This window comes from Podospora pseudoanserina, chromosome 5, assembly GCF_035222485.1.
Source record: "Podospora pseudoanserina strain CBS 124.78 chromosome 5, whole genome shotgun sequence".
NCBI lineage: Eukaryota > Fungi > Ascomycota > Sordariomycetes > Sordariales > Podosporaceae > Podospora > Podospora pseudoanserina.
The window spans coordinates 1,581,796-1,608,817 of NC_085924.1; the positions used below are offsets into that span (position 1 = coordinate 1,581,796).

Below are 27,022 nucleotides of genomic sequence, written 5' to 3' on the forward strand. Positions count from 1 at the left end.
GTTTCAAGTACCAAAGTCCGGTAGGTTTGACCAGTTCAACCAATCCAACGCCGCCGCGTCGTCCCAGGGATACATGTTGAGGGCTGGGTCAAACTCGTTATTGACCCTGCTGAGTGCCTCGACAACTTGATCATCCGACATGGACGAGAACTGGATTGGCTCGGACCAGATGGGCGGTTCCAGGAAGCCGGAAACAGCCGGGTTGGGTGGTAGGGCGTCCGTCATACTAAAGCTGCCGCGGGCGTGATTGTGGTTATTGGCGTCACTGTGTCTCGCATACGGTGCTGTGGCTTGGTGTTGTTGCGTGAGAGGTTCCGGTTGGTGGTGGCCGGTCCGGGGGCGAGGGGCGGTCTCGTTTGCTGATAGCGCCGCTTTTTTGACAATGCATCTAAGATATTTTCCGTACAATGCCGACATGCCATCTCGATGCTTTGTTGCCGAGCCGATGCGTTCGAGGACCTCTGCTGTTTCCTCAATGAGGGCTCGGACGCTTGGTGCCAGGTTGGAATTGCCCGGCAGCTGGCCGCTGAGACGAAGAGCAAAGCACGCAGCGAACGAGATCATGATGGCTGTGTTGTTGGGCATGCTGGACAGTTGGCTCTCGCCCTGGATTGCAGCTCGCATGACGTTGAGCGCAGATGAGAGGCCGGCGGCATGGAAAAAGTGGCGCACTTCGGTGGGAGCCGTCGGGTGGTTGATGACGCTGCTGTAGATGGAAAGCCTGGTATGGGTCACCAGGATTTGCACATACGGCGGCAGTCGATGCTCTGCCGCTTGGTCAGCAAACAGCGGTTCTGGGCTGCGCATGAAACCTTCAGACATACGCGGCCCGGTGCCGATTGAGATGCCCCATTTAGCATGCCATTCGTCAAAGAATTTGTCAACGGTCATTTGGATCCTGCCGTAAGGTCAGCCATGTGTGTGAGCGGTAACAGTTCGAGAAGGGGCTCACGAGGTGGCAATAATCCCGCCCCCGGTTCTTCCATCCCGAGAGCCATCACAGACCGCCCTGATAGACGCAAATAAATCATCCTGCGCCTGTCAGCAACAACCTTCAACCATTTCCACGGACACGCCGGATAAGCTCACCAAATCTCTCCTCAGCACCGCCATGGAAACAAGATGCCCATCCATCGTATCTGCAATATTTGACAAATGCCACTGGTCACACCCCTTGAGGATGGGCGTGATGGGAACCGTGTAGCACCGACCTCTTGCCAAACACATGCCTCTTTCCAAGACGAAAAGGGCAATCCAGCACCGTTCCCTTCTTCTCAGCAGCCGTCTGCCATACTCGCTGTTCGGATCCACCTCCGAGAAACCGTCCAGCGAAAGCGCCACCTTGGGGTCGATGCAGTCTGCTCTCGGAACTTGCATCGGCATACTTCCCATGCCTTGGCCGTTTACGCTCTGTTGTGAGACCAAGATCTTGTGCAGACTGAGATCAAGCGCCATCGTCGTCGCCATGCTGACGTACCAGCAGGTTTCGTCATCGGTGCTGTGTTTCCCGGGCGCCATCCAGGGGACGTTGACCATGAAGGCAAGGACAATCTCGACAGAGCGGTAACGGTCACGGATGATGCGGTTCACGAGAGCTTGGCAGTGATTCGAGAGGCGACGGGACAGGGCCGAGGCAGCGGCCATGAAGAGGGCCGAGGCGGCGCATATTGACGTGAAGAGAAAGGCGGACCGGGAACGAGTGAACGATGCTGTGTACAAGACTGGGTCAAGGCCCCAGCGGGTATGCGCTAGATTGTGATGGAAACTGTTGACGGTTAGAGCGAGTTGTTGATGTGGGAAAAAAAGGCAAAACATACAAAGTGAACAGTGCATCGGCCTCCTCCACGGTCATGAGGCCGAGGTCGATGGGGTCCAGATCACTCCCGACATCGAGGCTGAATTGGCTGAGCTTAAAGAACTTTTCCACTTCCGATGGCTGGTCGGGTTGCTTGGCCTGGCGTGCTCGTTGATGAGAGGCAGCTTCTGCCGGTAGGCTATCGTTCCCAGACTTTGGGGACACGTGAAGGTCGGATGCGCGCGCAAGAAGTTGGAGCGGGTTCTCAGCATCATCAACAGCAAGACTCTCCTCGACAGCGTGGCCCTGGGATGGGGTCGATCCCTGCGGCGGTACACTCATGCCGTCCTGGTCGGAAGCGCTGCTGTCTCCGGCGTCAGATGAAGCGTCCGGAAGGAGCGTGTCGCTCTGTCTCGAGTCTCGGCGCGGGTTCGGCTTTCGTCCACCAACCTGGATGGTGTCGCCTGGTGGCATAGACCCTTCCGAGCCCGACCCGAGAAGTACTTTGAGCTCAGATACAACCTTGGTGGCCTCGATCCCCTGAATGCTAGTCCCTGATCTCCTCACTGCCTGCTCAACCTGGTGCAGCGCCTTCTCCAGTCCAGTTCGCTTGCTGTTAAGTGGGGGGTTAGCAGCCAGATACTGGAGTGAAAAGACAAGACATTCTCACTTCTTGACCCCTTTTCGACGTCCAACATGGAAATCAGGTCGAACACACTGCACCCCCAACTGGAGACAACGTTGACAGCGCTCGTCGTTTGGCATGCGTCCCTTCTCACACTTGATCTTGCTTCTGCGACACACGAGACATGCAGCGGCCCGGCGGCTGTTGTGATCCTTGGGCGATTCCCTGACGCCGTCTGTCTTGAGTGCGCCAGCAGCGTCTGGCCGGTCCGTAGAGTCGACATCCATTCTCGGGCGCAAGCCGACCAAGGGCGTTTCTACACTTTCAACTCCAGCCTTTTTGTGATCTGTTCCAGGTTGCGGGGAGGCCGGTCAGCCCTGCACCGACCTGCAAGTGACAAACCCCAGAGTCTCCCGAGTCCCGAAGGCTGGCGTTGGGGTAATAAGTGAGCTGAGTGGCCGCTTGGACGCCGAGCCAGCTGGCCAGCTTCGCTTGCCAGTGCCAATCGCGGTCGAGTGTGACCCTTCTCCAAGAATTCCCCCCTCTCTTAGCTCTAGGTGTTAGTGTCAGTTTCTTGTCCTCAACTTCAATGCCGGCAACGACATATGATGATCCGCGTCCGGAGCCAGAGTGAGGATGTTGTATGGTAGCGCCTTGAAAGTGTCGTGGTATTTTCAGAATTCTCTTTTCTTCTTGACAGTTTTGACACATGTTGTCATTGGCAATCGTAAAAAGTCGGGTGAAGGCAGGGTTACATTCCACACTCCCACACTCACAGGCTGTCCTGTCTGTCGTCTGCCAGTGCCTGTCCTCCACGGCCGCCTGGATGAGGAACCGTTCGTTCATCACCGGACCATTTAACCGTGCCTGTTGAGTGCGCCTGTCGGATTCTCCCGCCTTGGCGGCTCCCACCTGCCATCCCACCAGACGCCGTATCTTCGGAGAAATTCTGCCTATCTTAGGTACCAAACGTTGGCTTCCTCGGCCAGCCATCTACACACCCACTTGCCGGCGTTGCGGCTCGAGGGACGCGGACCACGGGCGCCCGAACCCCACTTGTGCACCAGCCTGTCTATTCCCAGCTGTCGCCAAGCCAGCGGAAGAGAGGGGTTAGGCTGTTGAGGCAAAAGAGGCAGTCCAGTGATTGACCTGGTGGTTATGAACAAGCAGCATCGGATGCCGGTATTTGCTGTTGTTGATAGCCCACCCATGAGATCCCAATGTGACTCTCGCTGTCCTTGACTGTTACACGATGCAGCTACGGCAGACTGTGAGGATGTCCATATCAGTCAGTTGGGTAGCATGAGGGAACCGAGAGAGGCCGGAGATATGAGCATGTTGGCAAACCCAATACCGGTTGCCACGCTGGTGGAGTTGACGAAACGGGAGTTGAGCTGCAGGGAGCTGCAGCTACCAGGTCAAGCTCAGGAACCAGCCCGCTACTTGTCGATCTCTAGACATATTTCAGAGACCCCAGATCCCTATCCCACTTTGGCCATGTACTGTAAGTGCCATGTCTTCGATCACGATCTCAAACAACAGAAGCCTGGAGCACGATCTATCCACGCTTCGCTTCTGCATCGCCGGGTCACCCCGCATCGGAAAATGGTGGACATCAGGGTCGATGAGGGGAGATGGACCCATAATTCCTTGGCTGATGTCCATCCATGCGCTCTTCTCATTGGTCGATTGGTGAATCGCCTTGTGAGACCAACGCATCGCCGTTTGTGTGCGATATCAACTTGGCCATGGCCAACTGTTGCATCCATACAAGCCACGCCAGAAAGCTTGACCTGGGACGATGATGGCAAGATATAAGAGGAGAGGCTTCGCTGCCGAGACAAATTATGTCATAGGACAAGAAAACGATAAGGGGAAAAAAGACGTAAAGACCAAAGAAAACACCCAACCTGAAAATCTTCAGCGAAAAGCGTCAACATGGCGGCACCCAATCATTTCCTCGAGGACAAAAAGATCATTGTGGTAGGCGGTGGCATCGCTGGATGCGCCTTTGTGGCCGCCCTCCACAAACTCTGGAACCCAAACTGGAGATTACCAGAGATCGTCGTCCTCGAGCGCAACCCAAGAGATGTTCGACACAACTATTCGATATCCCTACATGGCGACAGCGTCAATGGAGGTCTGGTCGCCTTGCGACAACTCGGCCTCCTCGATGAAACACTCAGTCACTCCATCTTCGGTCTCCGGTCGGGCCAGTTCAAAATGTGGGATGTTAACTGGAAGGAGCTGATGTCAACACAGCCTCGGCCATGGGGGGACTTGCCAACGGGATCCATGAGAATCCAGCGCAGCGATCTTGAACGAATCCTGGTCCGAGAAGCAGAGAGGATAAACGCAACCTTCCATCGGGGTGTTGAATGTACCGGGGCTGAGCGATTAGCCAACGGCAGGATCCGAGTCGCGGTGGAGGATGAGGCGGGAGTGCAAGACCACCAGGATTGTGACTTTCTCGTGGTCGCCGACGGTGCTCAGAGCAGACTCAGGGCTGCTCTCCGGCCCCACGATGACCTCAAGTACGCCGGCGCGGTCCAGATAGGTGGAAGAGCCGAGTTCCCACATGGGATACCGGAGCCCATCGAGGAGAATTGGGGTGTCTTGTTGTCCGGGAAGGGTGTTTGCTGTTACTTCTCGGCCGTCGATAAAGACACTGTCGTGTGGGCACTGAGCCAACAACGAGCCGAGCCGGATACGCGAACAAGCGTAGCGACGCCCGACAGATTCGCAGCCCTCAAAGAAGAAGCCCTCCGTCTCGGCAGCATGTTCTCGGAGCCATTCTGCACAATCGTTGAGTCGACCATCCCATCATCAGCCTTTGTGACTGCAGCCATGGAGAAGGAACCATTTCGGCACGACGACCCGAGCCTCGAAAGAATAGTCTTTATCGGTGATGCCAACCATGCCGTGAGTGCTTTTGCTGGAAACGGAGCCAATCTGGCGTTGAAGGATGGATGGGATCTGGCGGAAAACATCTGTTACCAGTCATCTCTGCACAACGCTGTGGCAGCCTACGACAGACTGGGCTTTGCACGGGCAGCTGAGGCCATCAAGTTGTCTCACCAAAAGATGGACTTTGCCCATTGCACAAGCGTCAAAGACTCGCTGTTACGAGCTGGGCTGGCGACTGGACGATGGTTTATGCGCATTAGGGGGATGTGAGGTTCACAGGCGCAACCTGGAATTGGGTTTGTGGTGGTTGGAGTTGGATTGGGAGAGTCTGGGGCATCTTTTGTTTTGAACTTGCTTTTTCCGTGTCCATAGCGTCTTGGCACTATCTTAGGGGTGGGGTTGGAGGTTGGATATAGGGTGAATAATTCTGAAAGAGTTTGATGCTTATAGGATGGAATTCCCACGATGAATAGATAATGAGAATCCAGAATATCATGTTTCAAGAAATGCATCACGTTCCTTTCGAAGCTGAAAATGGTGCCCGACGAAAGCTTCCAGAAGCAAGAGCGCTGTGACAAACGCCCCGCAGTGCCTTTGATAAGATAATGATAATTAGAGCACAGTGGGGCTGGCACTTTGACGCGCGAACGCGCCTTCCCTGGACCTCCTCGCGTCGTATCGCGTCCCGCTTAGACTTTCTGGGATGCCAGGGGCCTTTGAACTAGACTTGTCCAATTCAGTGCTGTCTGCTTTCCCCTTCTCTATAGTATTCTTCTCTTCATCTGTTGTATTCGACCATCATTCAACCCATCCATCACCCGTCTGTACAACCCGCGGCCAAGATGGGAGACAAGACAGCAGCCCGCACCCCGGCAAAGACGCCGTCTACAGCTAAGAAACAGGGACAGGCGCCGTCAACGGGCAAGCAGCAGAGCATTCTCGGCTTCTTTTCTAAGACACCAGCAAGCAGTGCCAATGCTCCCAATTCTTCGCCCTCGGTCAAGCCGACACCTTCCCTCAAGAAAGCCAGCTCCTCGCAATGCCTCCAGGAGACAACCAAGTCCAACTCTGCGCGACGACCACCTGATGCTACGCCTGTCCCCAGCAGTGACGCCCCTGAGCCGACCAGCTCTCAGGAAAACAGAGACGTTAGCACTGCCAAGGCATGTGTTTTTCTTTTTTCCTATGCTCTTTCGCACTTCGTGTTGCTGACACTATGTCCCACAGGTGTCGAAATCGAGGACGACCATGAGGGACACCACGACGCTGCCCAGCAGCCCTTCCCGAAAGGTCAAAAAAGCCGTCAACTATGCCGAATCATCCGACGAAGAAGACGAGGAGTTCATCGCCTCATTGACATCTCGGAAGAGCCGACAGCGCCGCCCGCGTGCGGCGGTCATCGACGAGGATGATGAGGACACGTACGAGGCAGGCGCCAATGAAGTTGAAGAGGAGGACGGTATGCTGGAACTATCTATCCCATTTTCTGGATCAAGGCGCTAATATGGTACAGATGAAATGGAAGACTTTGTAGTCTCGGACGACTCAGATGCTCCATCCAGATCGAAGAAGAGGAAACGGCCGGCTGCCAAAACCTCTGCGCCACGGAAGAAGACCACCAACCCATCGCCGCCTCGTTCAGCTGCCCCAGACCTGGACGGTGACGAGCCAATGGAAGACGTCCCCCCGTCGACGTCCACCGCACAGAAGTGGAAATACGACCCTGACAGCATCGATCATGACGAGCCACAGGAGACGGTCGTCAAGACCACTCCAGCTGCGAAGAAGCCGTCGTCAACACCCAAACCGAAACCGAAAGCGCACACTCAGGAACCCGAGAAGAGATATCCCTGGCTGGCCAACATCCTGGATGGCAACAAAAAGCCACCAACCGACCCAGAGTTTGATCCCACGTCCATCTACATCCCACCGGCAGCGGAGAAGCAGTTCTCTGCCTTTGAGAAGCAGTACTGGGACATCAAGAAGAATCTCTGGGATACCGTCGTGTTCTTCAAGAAGGGCAAGTTCTACGAGCTGTACGAAAATGATGCAACCATTGGTCACCAGTTGTTTGATCTGAAGATGACAGACCGCGTCAACATGCGCATGGTGGGTGTCCCTGAGAGCTCACTCGATATGTGGGTCAACCAGTTCGTCGCGAAAGGCTTCAAGGTCGCTCGTGTGGACCAGATGGAGTCCGCGCTTGGCAAGGAGATGCGCGAGCGTGACGCAAAGGCCAAGAAGGCGGACAAGATCATCCGACGTGAGCTTGCTTGCATCTTGACTGCCGGCACCCTGGTGGACGGCAGCATGCTCCAGGATGATATGGCCACATACTGCGCAGCCATCAAGGAGTCTGTTGTGGATGGCAAGCCTTGCTTTGGCATTGCGTTTGTGGATGCCGCCACTGGTCAGTTTTTAATTTCCGAGTTTGAGGATGATGTCGACCTCACCAAGTTCGAGACCTTTGTTGCCCAGACATGCCCTCGGGAACTGGTGCTGGAAAAGTCGCGGCTGTCCACCAAGGCGCTCCGCATCCTCAAGAACAACACTGCACCTACCACCATCTGGAACTATCTCAAACCCGGCACCGAGTTTTGGGATGCTGAGACGTCGAGGCGGGAACTGGAGTGCAACGGTTACTTCTCCAACGCTGACAACCAGGAGGAAGTCTGGCCGGAGAAGCTCGAGAAGGTCAAGGAGAAGGACCTCTTGATGTCGGCTCTTGGCGGGCTGGTTCATTACCTGCGCTTCCTCAAGCTCGAACGGAGCTTGCTCTCGCAAGGGAACTTTGAACCATACAATCCAATCCACCGCAATGGCACGCTCATTTTGGACGGCCAGACCCTCATCAACCTCGAGATCTTCTCCAACACGGCCAACGGTGGCGTGGAAGGAACGCTTTTTAACCTCCTCAACAGGTGTATTACGCCGTTTGGGAAGCGTCTCTTCCGGCAGTGGGTCTGCCACCCGCTCTGCAACATCCAGAAGATCAACGAACGTCTTGATGCGGTGGACATGCTCAGCAACGACAAGAGTGCGCTTGCCGAGTTCTCGTCCCACATGAGTAAGATGCCCGACCTGGAGCGATTGATCTCGCGCATCCACGCCGGCTCCTGCAGACCTGAAGACTTTGTCCGTGTTCTCGAGGGCTTTGAGCAGATTGACTACACCATGAACTTCCTTGGCACTTTTGGGGGTGGCAATGGGCTGGTGGACCGGCTTATTTCTTGCATGCCCGATCTCAAAGAGCCCCTTGGTTACTGGGAGACGGCCTTTGACAGGAAGAAGGCTCGCGACAGCAAGGTTCTCATCCCCGAGCGGGGGATCGAGGAGGATTATGACAACAGCGAGGACGAGCTGAACCGCATCAAGGAAGAGTTGGCTCAGCTGCTCGAGAAGCAAAAGACGGCCTTGAAGTGCAGGCAACTCAAGTTCACCGACGTCGGCAAGGAGGTGTACCAGATTGAAGTGCCCAAGTCGACCAAGGTGCCTTCGAGTTGGCGCCAGATGTCAGCTACGGCCGCTGTCAAGCGGTACTACTTCCGAGAGCTGGAAAGCCTTGTCCGTGAGCTCCAGGAAACCGAGGAGACGCACTCCCAGATCGTCAAGGAGGTCGCGTCAAGGTTCTTTAAGAAATTTGACGTTGATTACGAGGTGTGGTTGCAGGCCATTCGCATCATCTCGCAGCTGGACTGCCTGATGAGCTTGGCCAAGTCGTCTCTTGCCCTCGGCCTTCCCAGTTGCCGTCCGGAGTTTGTTGATGACGAGCGGAGCGTCTTGCACTTTGAGGAGCTCCGTCACCCGTGCATGATCAACAGGGTGGATGACTTTATTCCCAACGATATCCACCTCGGCGGCGAGCAGGCCAAGATTAACCTTCTTACTGGTGCCAACGCGGCTGGAAAGTCGACTGTTCTTCGAATGGTGAGTTCGTTGCTCAATATTCTTCTCTGCTCGACAGCTAACATTTTCCAGACTTGTACTGCCGTCATCATGGCCCAGATTGGCTGTTACGTCCCGGCTGTGTCGGCCAAGTTGACTCCTGTCGACCGTATCATGTCTCGTCTCGGCGCCAACGACAATATTTTTGCCGCCCAAAGCACCTTCTTTGTTGAGCTGTCCGAAACCAAGAAGATTCTGGCCGAGGCTACGTCCCGCTCCCTTGTTATTCTTGACGAGCTCGGACGCGGCACCTCTTCGTATGATGGCCTGGCTGTCGCCCAAGCTGTTCTTCACCATGTGGCATCCCACATTGGTTGTGTTGGGTTCTTTGCTACCCACTACCACAGCCTGGCAACCGAGTTTGAGAACCACCCTGAGATCCGGGCGCGGAGGATGCAGATTCACGTCGACGGTGGGAACCGGCGAGTGACGTTCTTGTACAAACTGGAGGACGGTGTTGCAGAGGGATCGTTTGGTATGCACTGTGCTGCCATGTGCGGTATTCCCAACAAGGTCATCGAGGAGGCCGAGGTGGCGGCCAAGGAGTGGGAGCACACCAGCCGGTTGAAGGAAAGCTTGGAGAGGGCCAAGACGGGGTGTTACATCCCTCTCGGAGTGCTGAGCGATGTGGCAAGCTTGCTCAGGGTTGGTGGTGAGGCAGAAGTGCAGGAGCGGGGGGTGGAGGTGCTGTTGCGAGCCATTGAGGCGCTCTGAGTCTGTCTTTTGTTTGGGGAATGGGGGACTGTCCGGTATTGCATGGGATTGTTTGATGGGTAAAAGGTACATGTTTATGGCAGGGCAAAGCATGGGGTACATCTGAAGAGAATAAGGGTAATATGAGGTTGTACAGTACACAGTAATATCGTCTATGTAAACGCATATCGTCGTCGGGTTTCGGGTGTCTCGGATTTATGGTGCACTGCTTATGCAAGCTGTTGTGCTAGCGACTGTGCCCCCCACACACCCATCTTGATCCATTTTATGGGACGCTATCGGATTATTGAATCCCAAACGGTTGTGCCCAGCAGTTTTGAGCACATTTTTGATAGTGTTTAACTGCTTGTTCCTGGGATCTATAGGCGCTCACAAGGCTATTATTGTCCATCATTTTGACAGGTGTCCCACCTTCCTTTTCGGACAGAGCCTGACACGACTACCGCGCCTAGGTTGCCGTCCCCGAGTCCGGTCGCCGCTGACTGACTGACGGGATCTTTGGCTGCCTAACCCCCCGGCCGATCCCGCGGTCCTGCGCCACCTTTCTCTCCCTCTCTCTCTCTCTCTCACCATTTGTCTCTTACAACTTCGGCTTGTTTCTTTCTTGGGCGTCAATCACCATGAGTTATTAATCGCCCAGGTACATACACAAAAGACAGACGCGGTGGTCTCTATGCTACAAGGTACCGGATCATCAGGCGCGGCCGGCGATTCCTCAAGATGGCCTCCCTCACGCTCGCGTTACTGCTTGCCCTCTTCGCCCTCCTCACCTCTGCCGACCCTTCGGTACCCACACAAAACACCCAGTTTTGCAACTTTGGGCACCCCACCGGGCATGCCGATTTCTGCTTTGGTCTGTCGGTGAAAAACCACTCAAGCCCAAAGCCAAATCACGACTTTCACAAGGATTTTCACGTCAGCTTATCGATCCGCCGATCGGGGAAGCTAGGGTGGACGGCTGTTGGGACGGGGCCGACGATGGCGGGGTCGGTGATGGTTGTTGTTTACGGAGATCCGGGGAGGGGAAGGCCGACGGTTAGCGTCAGGAGTGTGGATGGGCATCACCTGCCCGGGACTATTGATCATCAGGGTGTCGATGGGGAGGTGAAAGGGGAGTGGGAGGGGGTTGAACAAGGGGGGGTGGTGAGGGTGATGAGGGCGGAGTGGGTTCTTTTGGGTGGGGGAAAGGAAGGGAGACATGATGATGAGATGGAGGAATGGGAAAAGCCGGACGGGCCAGCGACGCATGCCGCACGGGTGGAGGTTGTTTGTGAGAAGTGCGATACTTTTGGGAGTGTGCAGGGCTGGGGTGGTGGGGGAACAGGGGGGAGTATGCCGTGGATTTGGGCTTGGAATGATCATCAGGATTTCGAACATGATGGGGACGGGTTTGAGGTTGGGGCGAAATTGAAGATGCATAGGCATCGTGAGGGGAGTGGGGGGTTTGGGAGGTTTTGGGTTGATATGCGGAGGGCTGCTCTTGAGGAAGGGAGACATGAGTGGGATTTTGAGGAAAAGGAAGGGAACAGGAGGGTGGGGACGAGTGATGGGCCGATTGGGTTCGGGGCTTGGTTTGATTTTGTGGTGAGGGTTTGGTCGTTGGCGAAGATTCATGGGGTGGTGATGGGGGTGGGGTTTTTGGGGTTGTTCCCGTTGGGGTTGGTGATGATCAGGATGAATAGTGGGAAGGGGAGGCCGTTTAAGAGGCATTGGAGGGTGCAGGTTTTGGCCACGACGGTTGCGGTCGTTGGGGCGATGATTGGAGGACGGTTGTCAAAGTGGCATATGCCAAAAACATCACATCAGTGGTTGGGGGTGGGCATTGTGGTAGGGTTAGTTGTGCAGAGTGTTTTGGGGTGGAGGCACCATGTTGACTTTGTGAGGATCAAGAGACGGACGTGGATTTCTCACGGGCATATCTGGCTGGGGAGGTTTTTGGTTGCTGGGGGGTTGGTGAATGTGGTTTTGGGCATGTTGTTGTCTGGCAAGGGTGCAGGGTCGGTTTGGTTGGTCGTCGCGGTGGGAGTGTTGGAGGCGGCTGGGTTGGGCTACTGGCTTTGGAGGGCTGAGAGGCAGAGGAAGCAGGCTGTTGGTGAGGGGGAGGATGGGACGGAGGCTTTGGCTTTGATGCCGAGGAGTAGCGATGGAGGGGAGAATTATTTTGCATTGGATGAGAGCGAAGAGGAAAGCTCGGATGAGGGTGAGGATGGCAAGATGTCGGATGAGGAGTCATTGCGGAAGAGATCAGTGGACTCAGCGACTTCGGTGAAGAAGAGTTTGGCGGCAACGAAGGACTAAGGTCACTTCCAGGTCCTTTACCGTTTATTAACAAAGCAGACAATACAAGCATGTATGCATTTGTATGATGGGGACTATCGCTTTCTTGATCGCAACCCTTTTCATTATTTGGCTCGAACTGCAGGCCAAGTGATTCACAAGGCTGTTCTTATCAGCATCACCAGTGCACGACGTGTTCTTGCAGGCGGCCATCATGCAGAGCGAGTCACACAAAGGTCTCGGCAGGTTGCGACACTGACAGCTCAGGTACACCATGCACTGATGATAGCTGCCGAGAACAAAGGCTCACCTAAAAGGCATCAGTCAGTACAACATCGATATGAATATTGGCATCGACCAAATCCATTATGGCAATGATCAACACTTTTTGCCACCAAGACTTTCGTCTAGACCCGACCGGACTCTTGGGTCTCCCAAAAGTGCCGCAGCTGACATCTGCCATCCCACCATCTTTCGACATGACGCTAGCGAAAGGCTTTCAGCCTCATCCTTGGGCAACTGCACTTCTTATTCGCCAAGGCCCTGGTTCACCGCACTTGGGGATCCCTTTTTCGGAATTCTTTGGATTCGAGACGGGCCTGAGGGCAAGCCACGCATGATGGAATCGTGTGGTTGTGGTGGGAAAGGCTGGGTGATGGGAGCCACATTGGTACGGTAGTGATGCGGCTGGGGATATGAGATGCTGTGAGTTGTTGGACTTGGAGGATAGGAACTTGAAAGAGGTTATAAGATGATGGTCGACGTTGTTGCCCCGCGCAGGAGGATTTGCCTTCTGGCGCATACCCGATCGTTAATGGGTAAGCCTTCGGGTGGGAGAGATGCGCTTTCAACATCAAGTTGTGCCGCTGGTCGCGACGGCAGCGGGCTGGCTGGGTCGGGTTGAAGGGTCGCCTATTGGAAGTCAAAATGGAATTCCGACGGTAGCGCTACCAGAAACGAGTCCAGTCGGTTACGGAATACTTCGATATGCCTCACCGGACCTTCGACGAAGCTTGCTAGGGGAGGAGGGAGGCGTGCCAGGTGGGCTTAGCAAGAGACAGTGTGCTGGTCAGCTTATTTGCACCGCATGGATCAACGTCTGCTGCCCGCTTGGAACGACATGCTGCAGCGCGACGAGTTGCTGTCTGGCTGGGTATGGTTGCTATAGTGGGTATTGTCTGAAGGATACGGTGTAAGTTCGAGGCTCATATCTTTCTCCCGACGGGCAGTGCTAGGTGACGGTGCTGACAGAGTATTGTTAACTGAAAAAGATACACATTGACAGTCACCAGGACTGTGTGGACTACCCGATACTCAACTTACACCGACTACGAAACATCCTATTCCACTTATGTGAGCCTCAAATACGATTACACCACAGTCACAGTTCGATCGAAGAACGGAGTGGCAACATCTACAGAATGGACGACGGTCACTCGAGAAGCAGCGAAACGACGACAACTGATAGCTCCAACACCAACAAGCACCCATGACGTTGGCCACACTCCGTCGCCGACCAAGCCACCAAGATTGGAAGACCTTGGCGCTGGAACGATGGAGTCATCACCAAACCATCTTGGACTTGTCAGACGCGTTCTCGAACGAGCCGGCGTGGTAGAAAAGAGGGCCTCAACGGCGTGGATAACGGTGTGGCCAACCTGGACGACAACATTCTGGTATTATCGCACGTCCTGGTACTACAGCTATGTGACCAGTGTCAGATACAGCACCATCACCAGCACACAGATCATCTTTGATGGGGCTAGTTCCACAACGACGGTTCGGTCCACCACGACAGTCTTCACCCAAAAGCCACCGCCAGCTCAGACACCACCTCCCAACAACCCCCCCGCGGCAGATCCCCCTCCGGCAAATAACACCCCCGCCCCCCCGCCAGCCGACGAACCCGCGCCTACCAAACCCCCCGAGACAGTCACTTTGACTCAATCCCCGCCCGACAATGGAGGTGCCGCCGGCGGCGGCGGTGGTGATGATACGAACAACACCCCCCCGCCAGCACCAGACACAACACCCGTCTCAGTAACAGTCTTCGTCACACCATCAGACATCGTCCTCCCCACTGACTCGTCCGCCACCCTCAACCTCAAAACCTCCACCTCGGCAGGAACAGTCTTTATCATCGCCACAACCGAAACCCCGTCCCCGGCTCCACCTGCCAGCGGTACGCTGCCTCAAGGAACGGTGATAGGGATAGGCGTTGGCTCAGCCTTAGGGGGTATCGCCCTCATTGCCGCGTTGGTGTTCTTCTTCCTCCGCTACCGAAGAAAGAACCCCCCTCCCTCGACCGATGACTCGACCGTGGGCCGCAACTCCCAAACGGCGGCCATTTCTGGCGGTAGAGCGGGTGGGGGAGCGGGTGGGGGAGCACACGACAGCACGTTATACGGCGTTTTCGGAAGAAAAGAAATTGATTCCAGGTCTCCAAGCGTGACCGTCAGTTCGCCCGTCGCCGGTTCACCCTCCCCCGGGAACCTCACCGGGGCCGGGACGGTCAGTTCCATGTCGCCTCCACCACCGGAGCGACAGCAAAGAGGGGGGAGTTATGTCTCTGAACTTGAACAAAATGCGGGACGGAGGACACCCGGGATGGGGGAGCTGCATGAGACGACGAGGGGGTCGGAACTTTATGATACGGGGTATGGTGGCTATGGATGGAAGCCGCCGCAGGAGTTGCCTGCGAGGAGGTTCTCGCCTGGACTGCAGGAGATGCCTGAGGAGCCTGGGCATTATGCGGGCATGGGGCAGGATAGGCCTGTGCCGTATAGGCAATATGATGGGGCTGCTGTGCCGGATTTGAGTGTTGGGCCGACGCCGCAGATGAGGGGGGTGAGGGGGGAGGATCCGTATGGGTTGGGGGATGTGCCTTATCCGAGCGCGGAGTTGTTGGCTAGGGGGTACGGGGCTGGGCCTGGGGGTGGGCAGGGGCAGAGGCAGGGGCAGGGGCAGGGTTGGGGGGAGGGTGATGGGATGGAGTAGGGGGTTTTGGATCAATTGTCAAAACTGAGGGTTTGTGGTTCTGTAATGTATGTGGTCAGGGGCTGGAATAGGGGGTGGGATTTGGCTGGGCAACCAAAGGGTGGAGAGGGCTAGCGTGGCATCTTATCCTGATGATCTTATCTTTATGATCTTATCCTGGGAATTTTCTTCAATGCTGATCTTATCTTAAAGATCTTATCCTGAGGTTTTTATTCGATGCTGATCTTATCGTAAAGATCTCATCATACCTGGCGCTGTTCTCGATACGGGTGGCTTCTCAATCCATGTGCACAACGTGATGCCCTGTCTACACCCACGTCTGTGTATTTGTAGCTCCGGTTGGTCTGTTATAGTGCGGGTTAAATTCAATTGAATCTCTGTTTTCTTTGTTTGTTGTTTTCGCGTCGTGCTCCGATGGTTTTAAATGAAACATCAAGCCCATGGTTCGGCGCCCGTCGACCGGTACCTTGCCAGCAAACGCCCAGCGCCGAGTATATTTTGAGGGCCTTTTAAGTTTCTTGTAGATTCAATCGTGGAAGCTTTCTCCACTTCCCCAAACTTTCCCCTGGCATCCGGGACGGCATCAAACGTTGCCATCATCACCAGGCAGAGGCGGGAAGACCAGCCAAACGGAGACATATCTCCACGCCAGCCTTTCCGTATCAGCAGGTAAGTTGATGGGTTTTTTTGAGAGTTGCTTGGATCAAAGCTAATATTGGTTCGTGTAGGTCGCGCCAGGCTTCAACATGTATGAATGCGGGGATTGCTATTGCCGCTTCCCCAGCGGCTGGCGCGCCCGTAACCAGCACTGCGAGGCCACCGGCCACAGCATTCCCGATTTGAGTGCTTCACTTGCGACGAGTACTTCAACGACAACTGGGACCGCTCTAAGCACATGTGGAACTACCGCCATCTTCCCGACGAATACTACGAATGCGAAAAATGCATCGAGGTTTTTGAGACCCAGTCCGAGGCCACCAGACATGAGGTTGAGCGCCATCACTATTGCAACGTCTGCGACCGCACCTTCGACAATCTCAACACATCCACCCAGCGACTCGCCTCTGATCTCGGACTGCCAGCGCCTGGCGAACAATCTTTCTGGGAATGGCACCTTCAAGTACAGCAGCTTTGGCAGGCACAAGACGCTTGCTCAGTATGGATCTTAGTAAGTCTTTACGGTGTTTCGAGGTATGAGGATGGATACGTACGGGTTGACTGACTGGCATGGTGGATAAAACAGCGCGTTTGGCGTTGAGGCGGATGAGTACTGGATTAATAGCATTACGCATATTGGTGATCAGGATATTGTGGAGCCGGAATACGGGAGTGGATGTGTATTACTAGGCGTTGCTGGACCCGGGAACCTAAATAGAATAATATAATATTGAAGGTTATAGGTTGACGGTCCACGGTCCCGAGAGTTATATATACCGAGGAACTAGATAGCTTGAGGATAGTTCCGCAGCATGCAATTACAAGTCACATTCGTTGGTATCAAGACTATTGTGATTGAGACAGTTTAGCTGCACCGAACCAATTGCCTAGAAGCACCTTCAACTGAGTATCCCTTTCAGAGGTTCTGGATCGGGGTTCGTCACAATGTTGTCCGAGTCATTAGCACGAGGCTATCCCCATTTGGTCCAGGGGGAGAAGGGAACTTCAACGACAAGCGCCAACCCTAACCCTTGTGATGGATTCTGTGTTGTTTGTTTACCTTGGTCTCCTTTAGGCACTCATCTATCGTCCCATGTGTCTGGTTCTCGGGTTTCAAGAGCCGGAAATACCGGTACAACCCAGGTACAAAAGGCCCATCAGCTCTTCACCCAAACAAAGTACCCCTCCCTCTCTCGATCGAGACCTTCTTCCCCGCACCAACCTCCAACGGCCCCCTCACCTGAGGACCAGTACCTATGCAATTCAAGCTAACGCAACGGCAATAAATCAACAGCCCGGGTATCACAGCTGACCTGCATGGTCCCGCATTTGTACACGATGCCGAGTCCCAAGAAGGCGTGGCCACCGATTTGCTCCCTGCATGCTGGACGCCATGTACGTAAGTGAGGTGCAGGACATTGTAGATGGTCGATGTGACGGTGGGGTAAGCGAGCATAAGAACGACTTACCTCCCCTACGATGAACCTCCACCAAGAAGAACACCCCTCAACTTTGAACACGCCAGGCCCTCACCATGACTGACGACAACCCCCGCCCCTTCAAGAAAGTACATCACCCTCCCCAACACCCTCATCCCGTAACCATGGGTCTGACAGCCCTCCCAAGGTCCTCATAGTAGGCGCCGGCCCCTCAGGCCTCCTCCTCGCCCTCCTCCTAGCAAAGCACTCCATCCCCGTCAAAGTCCTCGAGTCCGCCTCCCAGCTCGACCAGCAACCCCGTGCAGCCCATTACGGCACCCCCGCCATCCCCGAGTTCATCCGCGCCGGTATCATCGACCAGCTCCGCGCCAACGGCCTCATCCTCTCGACCATGTGCTGGCGCGATCCTGACAGCCACGAGATCATCGCCGGGTTTGACGCCTCCAAAGTCCTCAGTGATGTCGACGGCCAAGACCTGAGAACACACTGCTATGTCCTGCAGGATTTGGACGAGCTGATGCTGAAGGAGGTGAGGAAGTACGGTGGGGAGGTGGAGTTTGATGCCGAGGTTGTCGGGGTTGGTCAGGATGAGGATGGCGAGGTTGGGGGAAGGGCGTGGGTGGAGGTGAAGAGGAAGGGGGGGGAGGTGGAGAGGGAGGAGGCGGATTATGTGGTTGGTTGTGATGGGGCGAATAGTATTGTCAGGAGGAGCTTGTTCGGGGATCAGTTTCCTGGGTTTACTTGGGACGCGCAGATTATTGCTACTAATGTTTGTTTACTCTCTCATTGTTGTTGTTTTGGGCGTGGCTGGGGCTGACATTGAAATAACAGACGTTTTACGACTTTGAGGGAAAGTTTGGGTGGCATGATGCGAATTTCATCGTTCACCCGGAGAACTTCTTTGTAAGCGCCCCTTTGCTGGCAAGGAAAAAGGATCAGGATAGGTGCTAACAACTGCAAGATGGCCGCCCGCATCACAAAAGACAACATGTACCGCATCACCTACGGCGAAACACCCGGCCTGACCCGAGAAGAGTACATCGCCCGTCAACCCATGAAATTCCAACAGATGCTCCCCGGCCACCCCAAGCCAGACGAGTACAAGATTGTCAATATTTCACCTTACAAAATGCACCAACGATGTGCCCCCAAATTCCGCGTTGGTCGCATCCTCCTAGCAGCAGACGCAGCCCATCTGTGTAACCCATGGGGAGGGCTGGGCATAACAGGTGGCTTTGTCGATGTTGGAGGCCTGTTTGACTGTCTTGTGGGGATATGGGAAAACAAGGCCGGTGAGGATATTCTGGAGCTGTACTCTGAGAAGAGGATTGAGAAGTGGCAGACTGTTATCAACCCCATTTCACAAGAGAACTTCAGGCGAGTGTCTGATAAGGATCCGAGGACAAGATTTGAGAGGGACGAGTTTATGCAGCTGTTGAAGAAGGGGGAGACGGATGATGTTTTGTTGAAGGATTTGCTTCTCGGATTCATGGAGGTCAGGTACGACTTTACGCAGCATTATAAGGTCAGGTGATGCTTGCGGGTAGGACTGGGTCATGAGCCACCCTGGATGGGAGGATGCAAAGGAGGCAGGACAAGGTAGCCTTGAAAGCTTCAGTGTGATAAGGAACCTATACGGACTGTAGCTTAGTTCCACATGTGTGTATGCAGTCCACTCCTGCACTATGGACTTGCTCTCTGCCCTTCCTCCGATCTTTATCAAAGGTGTGAGGTCTGGTGAAGTGGACAATGAACTGCATACCTAGAAGAGATTTCATGTGAATGTGTGATGGTGGGAATATGGGGATGTAGGGATGTCCCAAATATTGATCAAGTATTGATCAGTATTGATGCTCGCATTCATGCTCGCAAGCCTGCATCGTTCTAGCCTTTCAATAGACCTTGCCCCTGCGGAAAAGCAAGGTGCACAAACACCTTGCATGATGTCTCCGGCCGTGGTGGAGAAGGGAATTTGAGCCGCTCCAATGGAGCGTTGACCAACGAATACTACCCTAGTTGACATCAACGCATTGCGGATCCACTGGTAGTGACTTGGGTGCCGAGGTGATATAGAGGCTCTGATAACTCCCGCAAGGTGCCGGCGAGTAGATCAAAGACGCGCGTCCGTCCAGGAATTGTTCTCCATAAAGCTTTCTGAGGTCTCCTCCTCACCCAGCGTCAGCGGCAATCCCCTAGCAAAGTACAACATGGTGTCGTCTTGGATTCGTTCAAAGGCACCTGACGAAGGTGACTGCCTCATTCTCGTTTATATCTTTATATCCGGTGCCTGGCTTCCCAGGCACAACATCAGTGTGTAAAGACTTGAAGATTCAAAAGAGGAGGAAGGAGAGTTTGGGTAGGCTTAGGATAGGTCGGCATAATGTCACAAGGCGATGGTTGTGTTGACGTAACAGCATGTTGTATTGGCAGGATCACTAGTATCAAAGGGGAGAGCCGCTCGTGGTGGGGCGTAAGCAGTACTAAATACGAGCGTGCCTATTCCGACTGGCGAGCAGGCAGCTATTTGGTTGTGATGTAACCGACTGGCTCTAGATCACTAGAAGGATTCGAATACTCCATAGCACTAGGTTCATTCAGCGAGCGCTGTCAGGCTGTACGTAAACCAACGTTGAATCCAAGCTAGGATGCAAATACAAGGCTAAGGAAGTCCGATGTGTAGTCCGAGAATGGTCGCTCCAGCCTTGTAGGCTCTGAAAGATATGTCTAGGTAGGTAGGTATAAAGTCTCTTCTTCTGCTCCTTTTCAGACTGGATATCTCACCACCAAGCCTCTCACAGACCAGCTCTTTACTAGGACTTCAGCCATCTCAGCCTATTCCATTCCACTTGCCAAAGATGCATTTCTCTCAGATCATCCAGTTCACCCTCGTCCTGGCCGGACTGGCCTGCGCCGCTCCTCAGTCCAACCCTCTCCTCGAGACCGTCATGCTCTCCAACGGCGAGACCACCGTGGCCGTCCAGGTCGAGGCGATGTCCCCTGCCAGCACCGGCCCCCATATCGGCGGCGAGATCCTCGCCCGCGGCCAGCTCGTCTCCCGCCAGGACTCGATCAACTGCAAGGGCAGCAGCTTGTGCAGCAACAGGCAAGGTTTCAAGGACAGCTGCACCACGGCCAAGAACAAGATCGAGGACACCACGTACGCGAGTGGTGGCGCGTAAGTCCGCCTCTAGCCCTTTTCTTCCTTTTATTCCTCCTCCCGACGGCTGGTACCTAACACAGTCGGCACAAACAGTAAGAGCGGCACGTGCAGTGGAAACTGCGGCATATTTGTTCAGGGCAAGGATTGCATCGCGACCGGGGCTGTTATGAGGAACGCCTACAACGCGATCCGCAACAACGGATGCCAGGCTTGCGGGTCAGCCCACTGTAAGTCACAACGTCAATCCCGACAGTTTCAAACGCGCGCTTTGGTTCCTAACATGACGGTGTTGCACAGGGAACAATGGTTGCTACATCACCATCAACTATATCACCGGTTGCTGATTGGCCCTCTTTCAGCCTGACACCGGACAGGTTCTTTCGTGATGGCCGTGACTTTGACAGAATCAAGAAAGCAGGCTGATGTTTGCTGAGAGCTGTGATGAATATAGGATTCCGTTGTGAATCAGAGATCGGGTAGCCGGATGGTGAGGAACGAAGAATGTGGGGTTGAGAAATAGAAAAAGAGATTGCGTGGGCAGGTACATAGTCTGGACCCGTTCGTAAATATACATCATATATCTCTGGCTTCCTTATAGCACCTATCTGGTAAACCAGGTGCTTAGCTAATGTGTAAGAGTGGGATGGGCTTGCTCCTCGGGCTACCTATCTCTAGATAGACAGGTGAGCTCAAGGTACTGGTGTGTCAGGAAAAAGCATTATTTGGCATTAACTAGAACTAAAGTAAGAAAAGGAACAACGGGATCAGTTTGTCGGAAAAGAAAAAGCACAGCCGTTTTTTGTCATCATTCGTCCATCCTCGTCCTCATCGCTTCCAGCTTTCTTCCCTTTCTTGTTTTTGTTGGAGCCGCCTTTCCTCCCCTCGCTCTTCTTTCCCTTTGTATCTTTGCACTTTTTGCCAGTCTTGCTGCCCTAGCCACCCTTTTTCTTCACTTTCCTCTTGTCCTGCTCATCTGGCTCCTCTTCATCGCTGTCCTCCTCAGTCTCTGTCTGATCCTTACTTTCGGCTTCCTCAGAGTCATCGGCCTCACTCTCATCAGAATCGAAGTAGTCCTTGTTCTTCTTCTTTATCTTTCTCATGAAGTTGTCCTCTCCAGCCTGTTCCCGCTTCGTCAAACCCCCTTGTTGCTTTAAGGTATGCGTTGAACTCAATTGTCACATTTGGCACGATTTCGAAGCAACGCTTGGTCAACACTGACCTTGGATCTTGGCCATCGCTGGTCTGTTTACGCTTGGCTTTGAACTCAGCGAGTGCCATGAGTCTGGAAGGCATTCCTGATCTGGCGCCCGTTCCAGCGGAGCGTCTTCCATTGCTCGTTAGCCCATTCGACTATTCTGTCTTGCTGATCCTTGTACTCAAACGGCGGGAGGTTGTGCTCCTGACGGCCCTCGTTGGTCTTCTCAAGGCGTTCGAAGTTGTGCTTGAAGATTTCGATGGTCTGGTCGCTTCTGGGAGTCGGCTGGCAGAGTGTCAGATGAAGCCGAGAATGAAAGGCGTCATCAATCGCTCCGACCCGGTTAGTGGCGAGAAAACGAATCCCAGAGTAGCACTCGAGGATTCGCAGATAAGACAGAGACTAGGCCGTTACCGTTTGACATCTCGTTGCTGCTTTTTTTTGAAGTTGCGAGTCGCCCTTTCAGCTACCAAGGGAAGGCCAAGGCAAAACTTACCTCCCGTCTGGCAAGAAACACGTCCGCTTCCATCAAGGAGAAGGACACAACCCCATTTGTGGGCAAGCCTGAAGTGGTCCTCCATGTTCCTCTCAACATCCTTAGGATTGTATCCAATGTCGCCTGTCGCTAGTCAGAATCAGATATGGATTTGGCATGTTGGACACATACCGCATGTGATGGGATAGAGCGGCTTCTTTGTGTGAGCAGCAACGTACTCTAGCTCTAGCGTTAGGTCCTCGATCCACAGACGTTGAGATGAATGGAGAGTGTTTTGCCTACCAGCCGTGGATGTTTTTCCAACCCCAGGGATACCGTGTAGAAGAAGTATGCTGCAGCCTTTGCCTGGAAGGCAACGTTATGTGTAAGCATTCACAATGTTTCAAGACGGATTGAAAGCCATTAACCGGTGTACGACTTTCCCACTCACCTTTTCCAGGCACCGCGTCCATTTCCGGTGGCCGGATGACCATCTGGCTTGTAAGTCGCATGCGTTTCAACCATGGCCTGCACCACTTTCCGATGGCCTGGGGGTAGAACAAGGTCATCCCAGCCGTAGTTGTGCTCAACCTGGCGTAGCTTCGATAGCTCTAGTAAAGCTGCAAGGGAAAAGGTTTTAGTGAGCACGCCCATATTCTCCTCAACAAACCAAACGGCATAGGTAAGTGGGAAACACATACCCTACCCCATTTTCGATTTCTTAGAGAAAAGCCAGGCACCGTCCCGGGTAGCAAATGGAGCATTTTTGGTCTCAAATGGTCATTCACGAAGCTGTTTTGAGACTCGGCCAGCAAACTCCCGAGTCCCCTTCTTATAGTTGGGTCCCCCTTCACGGCCATTGCCATGGTGTATGGACCGAAGGAATACCCCTCGTTGACGTGTGCGCGACACCACCTATTTGCCGCAACTTGGCGCGCCGGTAATACAAGCTTCGTCCGAGTCTGTCATGCTGTACCTCGCCATTTCCCTAGACTCTGTTGGCTTCGTAAATGTTGGTAGCTGCATGCCTGTTCTTTCCCAGGACTGTTTGTCCTCGAAGGAGGCCATCCTCGCATCGATAATAACAGGGCTATCGATCTGTGGAAGAATGCGTAGTCGGATGTTAGAATTATAATGTTTGAGAAGACGAGAAGACTCAAAGAGCCACAAAGATGGGATAACGTACATTATAAGCGAGCGACCAATATAAGCGAGCGACCAATATAAGCGAGCGACCACTTTTTTCACGCAACGCCTAACCTTACCCTTAAAACCTAATTTTCTTAATAATCCAAAATGCTATTTACTTTAAAGGACGCCCATATAATCTTAGCCCTTGAGGCTTTTTAAAATGATAAAAACCTAAGTGTATTAGCGGCAGCTAAGATATATAACGTCGATCGCAGTACGCTTAGACACCGACGCGCCGGCCGGCCTACATGTGACGAACCCCTATCCAGAACCTCTGAAAGGGATACTGGTTGAAGGCACTTCTGAACAATCCTGGTTCGGTACAGCTAAACAGTGTACAACAATGGCTTGTCTCTATCACAATAGTCTAAATACCAATGATTGTGACTTGTATTGCATACTGCAGAACTGTCTATCTACACCAGCCAGTTCCTCCGTATATATAGTCCTTGTGTCAAGCCGTGATCAGTTTCCCAAGGCCACTGGTCCCCTCTGCTTAGCCTGCTTAGTGCCCTGACCACACTGATCACTCGTCCTTCACTGTGATTGGCTCCCCTATACGTTCTCCTGATTGGCCCCTATTCCCGCGGCCCCACAACCGTCCTGTACCAGGGTTGTGACACGATGCTCCCCCTCTCAGGCCAACGCCCCGATGGCCTAGCTCGCCTATCTCTCTTATCGACAACCTCAGGTAAGTTTTCCTCCCTCATTACCATCTTTCCGCAATGTCTAACCGTGTCAAGAAATCCACGCCGAAAGGTCCCTCGAGTACCCTTCGCCGCTAGAATCTTGCAGCCGCTACCTTCATCTTTACTGACGAGATGCTTCCCTGTTCCTCCTGCGAGGCCCTCGATATCCCCGATTGCCGCGCTTCCGAGCGCTCCTCCAAATGCAACCACTGTATATGCTCAGGTCGCTCCGACTGCGATGTCCTGGGTCTTACCCCCGCGATAACAGCCTCCCTGCGTCGTCAGAAAGAGAAATTGGATGCCGACGAGCGACAGGCTCGTACGGCTATGCTACAGGCTGCTTCGAAGCTCTCGCGAGTAGACACCCAGCGCCGTGCCCTGGTTGCCAAATTCCGTCGCCTGGCCGCTCGCGAGGAGCGGGTGATTGAGGATCTGGAGCGGGAAGAAGCGCAGGCTTCCTCCGCCGGCAATCCTCCCTTGGCCTCTTCTCTTGACTGGGCCTCCGATATGCTGGACTGGTCTGGCCAGTCCTTGCCGGACGACCTATCTCCCGCCCCTGGCGTGGCCGGTCCTTCCTTCCTCGCCACGCAAGATGCCGCCAGCGGCGCGCCTTCTCCTTCCCAAGGTGGTTGAGGCGCGTGGCGCTACTTGTATTTGGTCCTCCTCACACCTTCCAACCTTATAGTGTAGTGTGTAGCATGTTGGCTACTGCGTCGAAGGCGCGGGTTCGATTCCCGCCGAGGTTCTTCGGTGTCCAAGTTCATGGATATAACTCCGTGAATTTGGGCATCGATCGCTCTTTTGCTGACCCTGGTGGTACGTCTTCGATTTTCTTTTGGTGGTGGAGGCGTGCGGTGCTAGTTGGGCCTGGATTCTCTCGTACTTGCCAACCTCGTGGTGTAACGTGCAGCACGTCGACTACCACGCCGAAAGTATAGGTTCGATTCCTGTCGCGGTTTTCCTGGCTCTATGTTATGGCTATCTGGCCGTGACCTAGGGCCGGGTCTTTTTACTTGCTTGGGTTTTAATCGGTCCGGATATCGTTAGTGGAATTCTTTTTGCTTATTTAGGTAGTTAAGGTGTACCTGTGGTTCCTACGAGTTATTTATAGCCGGATATCCTAACTAACTAACTAAATACTCTAATTAACCTCTATTGAACCGTAAATCTAATATCTCTTTTATATTATACTTTTTTTCTTCGTTTTCCGCTACTGCTTATATATTGGCTTTACTTACGTATAGTGCGGGTTCTAGAAGTGAGATATGAAAGGTATATAACCGTAAACGTATTATATTAAGTAGCTTTAATTCGAATACCGTTTTTAATATTTTCCTTTTAACCTTAAATAGTCCTATTCTCCTATAGTCTAGCTTCTTATTAGGTTTTTTAATACGTAAATTATATATAGAAAGGAATATTATATCCCTCTTTTTAAGGCGAGGTCCCTCGAGCCGTTTAGTATTATAGTATTTCTATATCTTTTCTCTTATAAACTTTAGTTCTTACTTAAGTTTACCGTAAAGTATATATATTTTATTCGCCTTAATTTTAGCCCTAGGTACCTTAACTATAGGTCCTTATCGTAGGTTCATTTCGTAACCGAAATTCGTAAAGAACGGTATAGCTTTAATCGTTTTAGTTAATGATATATTATATATTAATTATACCGTAAATAATAATTCGACCTAATTATTCTATTCGAAATTAATATAATTCCGTAGGTATTATTTTACGACCTAATTAAGCCGTTCCGTTTAACCGTCTATTTAAGGGTAGTAAACCGAAAATACTTTATTTATTATTTTTAACCTCGTTATTAATATTTTTTAAAACTTTAATACGAACTTAATATCGCGGTCCGTAATAAACTTCTTTAGCTATATATATATTAATATAATATATTATAATACTATATTCGTTAATTATTTTACCGATTAGGTTTCTTTATAAAGTAAAAAATATATTTACTTAGTAAGCTTATCGACTACCGTTAATATATTATTATATTTAATACCGGTTACCGTATTTTTAAACTTTAGTAATTTAATAATAAAGTTTATTATAATTAAACTCTATAGCCGTTCTATTATCGGTAATAACTTTAGAAATCTATAGAGCTTATAGTTCGTAATCTTTATTCTTTCGTACGTATAGTATAACTAAATAGCTTTCTTAACGTCGTCCTTAATCTTTAGTTAATTAAAGTACTATTTAATCTTTTCTATAGTTTTAGCGATACTTATATATCCTTCGAGTTTTAATATATAAATCTTTATTATTAATACCGTTTTATTACCTAGCCTTATATATATTTGATTTTTATATTATAGTCTTCCCTAACTGTTTTTCTAGATACCTTATAGCTCTAACTTTTCCTACTAGTATTACTTTATGTTGAAATAGGTGCTATTGAAGCCTGTAAATACAGGCTCAAATAGCTATCGGCGCAGTACACTGAGAGCGAAGAAGACTTTGACTGCAGCATTCGACAGTTGCCGTGGCACTGAAGGAAGGAGGATTACAGGGGCGGCGCCCTGTAATATATAGAAGAGAATCACTGTAACATAGGCTTGTGAGGCACTGATAAGTGTGGTGAACCAGTATATTGATTGAACCTTATAGACTAAAAAATACCACAGTGGATAGGGTGTGAGGCAGAGGTCTTATAGGCCATCGGCCTCTTACTTGCTCCCCGAAGGTGATTCCGTTCCCGGGCCTGAACGCGCGTTTCCCGGGCCCGAACGCCCGCTAAGTGCGCTATCCAAATATAAGGTCACAGGCCACGTTGCCGCTACCGTTTGACCACTGCAGGCCACGTTGCCGCTATCGTTTGACCACTGCAGGGCACCGGCCTTAGCGCTCGGCCTTCCGGGACCTCGGATTGCTTCCGGAGGCCGAGCCTCCGCTCCGGTAACCGCAGTCCCTAAACACTGCTGATTCAAGCCATCGTATT

At 52.6% G+C, this 27,022-nt stretch overlaps 8 protein-coding genes and 2 non-coding genes across 10 annotated transcripts; 8 read left to right on the forward strand and 2 right to left on the reverse strand.

The window, feature by feature from the left end:
* Window positions 1–3: 3 nt before the first annotated feature.
* Window positions 4–4,426, reverse strand: QC764_503860 (uncharacterized protein; the record flags this gene model as incomplete). Its single annotated transcript, XM_062947635.1, has 5 exons — window positions 2,466–4,426; window positions 1,818–2,408; window positions 1,090–1,765; window positions 953–1,038; window positions 4–898 (listed from the first exon to the last, which is right to left on the reverse strand). The coding sequence occupies exons 1-5, from the start codon at window positions 2,705–2,707 to the stop codon at window positions 4–6; spliced, it is 2,490 nt and encodes an 829-aa protein (XP_062798855.1). The 5' UTR covers window positions 2,708–4,426.
* Window positions 4,359–5,597, forward strand: QC764_503870 (uncharacterized protein; the record flags this gene model as incomplete). Its single annotated transcript, XM_062947636.1, has 1 exon — window positions 4,359–5,597. One exon carries the CDS (start codon window positions 4,359–4,361, stop codon window positions 5,595–5,597), a length of 1,239 nt encoding a protein of 412 aa, XP_062798856.1.
* A 572-nt stretch (window positions 5,598–6,169) lies between these two features.
* On the forward strand, window positions 6,170–9,986 carry MSH6 (DNA mismatch repair protein msh6; the record flags this gene model as incomplete). Its single annotated transcript, XM_062947637.1, has 4 exons — window positions 6,170–6,490; window positions 6,555–6,786; window positions 6,841–9,254; window positions 9,306–9,986. The coding sequence occupies 4 exons, from the start codon at window positions 6,170–6,172 to the stop codon at window positions 9,984–9,986; spliced, it is 3,648 nt and encodes a 1,215-aa protein (XP_062798857.1).
* A 720-nt stretch (window positions 9,987–10,706) lies between these two features.
* QC764_503890 (uncharacterized protein) lies at window positions 10,707–12,284 on the forward strand (the record flags this gene model as incomplete). The annotated part of the gene is made up of 2 exons (XM_062947638.1): window positions 10,707–11,090; window positions 11,196–12,284. The coding sequence occupies 2 exons, from the start codon at window positions 10,707–10,709 to the stop codon at window positions 12,282–12,284; spliced, it is 1,473 nt and encodes a 490-aa protein (XP_062798858.1).
* Window positions 12,285–13,102: 818 nt separating this feature from the next.
* QC764_503895 (uncharacterized protein) lies at window positions 13,103–15,260 on the forward strand (the record flags this gene model as incomplete). The annotated part of the gene is made up of 2 exons (XM_062947639.1): window positions 13,103–13,455; window positions 13,556–15,260. The coding sequence occupies 2 exons, from the start codon at window positions 13,103–13,105 to the stop codon at window positions 15,258–15,260; spliced, it is 2,058 nt and encodes a 685-aa protein (XP_062798859.1).
* A 502-nt stretch (window positions 15,261–15,762) lies between these two features.
* QC764_0077590 (uncharacterized protein) lies at window positions 15,763–19,472 on the forward strand. The gene is made up of 7 exons (XM_062940745.1): window positions 15,763–16,428; window positions 16,504–16,595; window positions 17,212–17,312; window positions 17,544–18,125; window positions 18,188–18,259; window positions 18,318–19,015; window positions 19,258–19,472. Exons 1-6 carry the CDS (start codon window positions 16,007–16,009, stop codon window positions 18,888–18,890), a joined length of 1,842 nt encoding a protein of 613 aa, XP_062798860.1. The 5' UTR covers window positions 15,763–16,006; the 3' UTR covers window positions 18,891–19,015; window positions 19,258–19,472.
* Window positions 19,473–19,786: 314 nt separating this feature from the next.
* QC764_503912 (uncharacterized protein) lies at window positions 19,787–21,103 on the forward strand. Its single transcript, XM_062947640.1, has 3 exons — window positions 19,787–20,531; window positions 20,610–20,743; window positions 20,814–21,103. The coding sequence occupies exons 1-3, from the start codon at window positions 20,212–20,214 to the stop codon at window positions 20,858–20,860; spliced, it is 501 nt and encodes a 166-aa protein (XP_062798861.1). The 5' UTR covers window positions 19,787–20,211; the 3' UTR covers window positions 20,861–21,103.
* A 345-nt stretch (window positions 21,104–21,448) lies between these two features.
* On the reverse strand, window positions 21,449–21,751 carry QC764_503915 (uncharacterized protein; the record flags this gene model as incomplete). The annotated part of the gene is made up of 2 exons (XM_062947641.1): window positions 21,449–21,657; window positions 21,736–21,751. 2 exons carry the CDS (start codon window positions 21,749–21,751, stop codon window positions 21,449–21,451), a joined length of 225 nt encoding a protein of 74 aa, XP_062798862.1.
* Window positions 21,752–24,741: 2,990 nt separating this feature from the next.
* Window positions 24,742–24,812, forward strand: QC764_0077620. Its single transcript has one exon. It is a non-coding gene; the product is annotated as a tRNA-OTHER (tRNA).
* A 142-nt stretch (window positions 24,813–24,954) lies between these two features.
* On the forward strand, window positions 24,955–25,025 carry QC764_0077630. The gene has a single exon. It is a non-coding gene; the product is annotated as a tRNA-OTHER (tRNA).
* Window positions 25,026–27,022: the final 1,997 nt, after the last annotated feature.

What these genes read in the sequence shown, in the direction of transcription:
- QC764_0077590 (XM_062940745.1), top strand. Translation starts at nt 16,007, where the DNA reads ATGTATGAATGCGGGGATTGCTATTGCCGCTTCCCCAGCGGCTGGCGC. An exon ending in CTTGCTCAGTATGGATCTTA is followed by an intron (nt 16,429 to 16,503) that starts GTAAGTCTTTAC and finishes TGGATAAAACAG; the next exon opens with CGCGTTTGGCGTTGAGGCGG. An exon ending in GCCGGAATACGGGAGTGGAT is followed by an intron (nt 16,596 to 17,211) that starts GTGTATTACTAG and finishes ATAAATCAACAG; the next exon opens with CCCGGGTATCACAGCTGACC.
- QC764_503912 (XM_062947640.1), top strand. Translation starts at nt 20,212, where the DNA reads ATGCATTTCTCTCAGATCATCCAGTTCACCCTCGTCCTGGCCGGACTG. An exon ending in ACGTACGCGAGTGGTGGCGC is followed by an intron (nt 20,532 to 20,609) that starts GTAAGTCCGCCT and finishes CGGCACAAACAG; the next exon opens with TAAGAGCGGCACGTGCAGTG. An exon ending in GGCTTGCGGGTCAGCCCACT is followed by an intron (nt 20,744 to 20,813) that starts GTAAGTCACAAC and finishes GGTGTTGCACAG; the next exon opens with GGAACAATGGTTGCTACATC.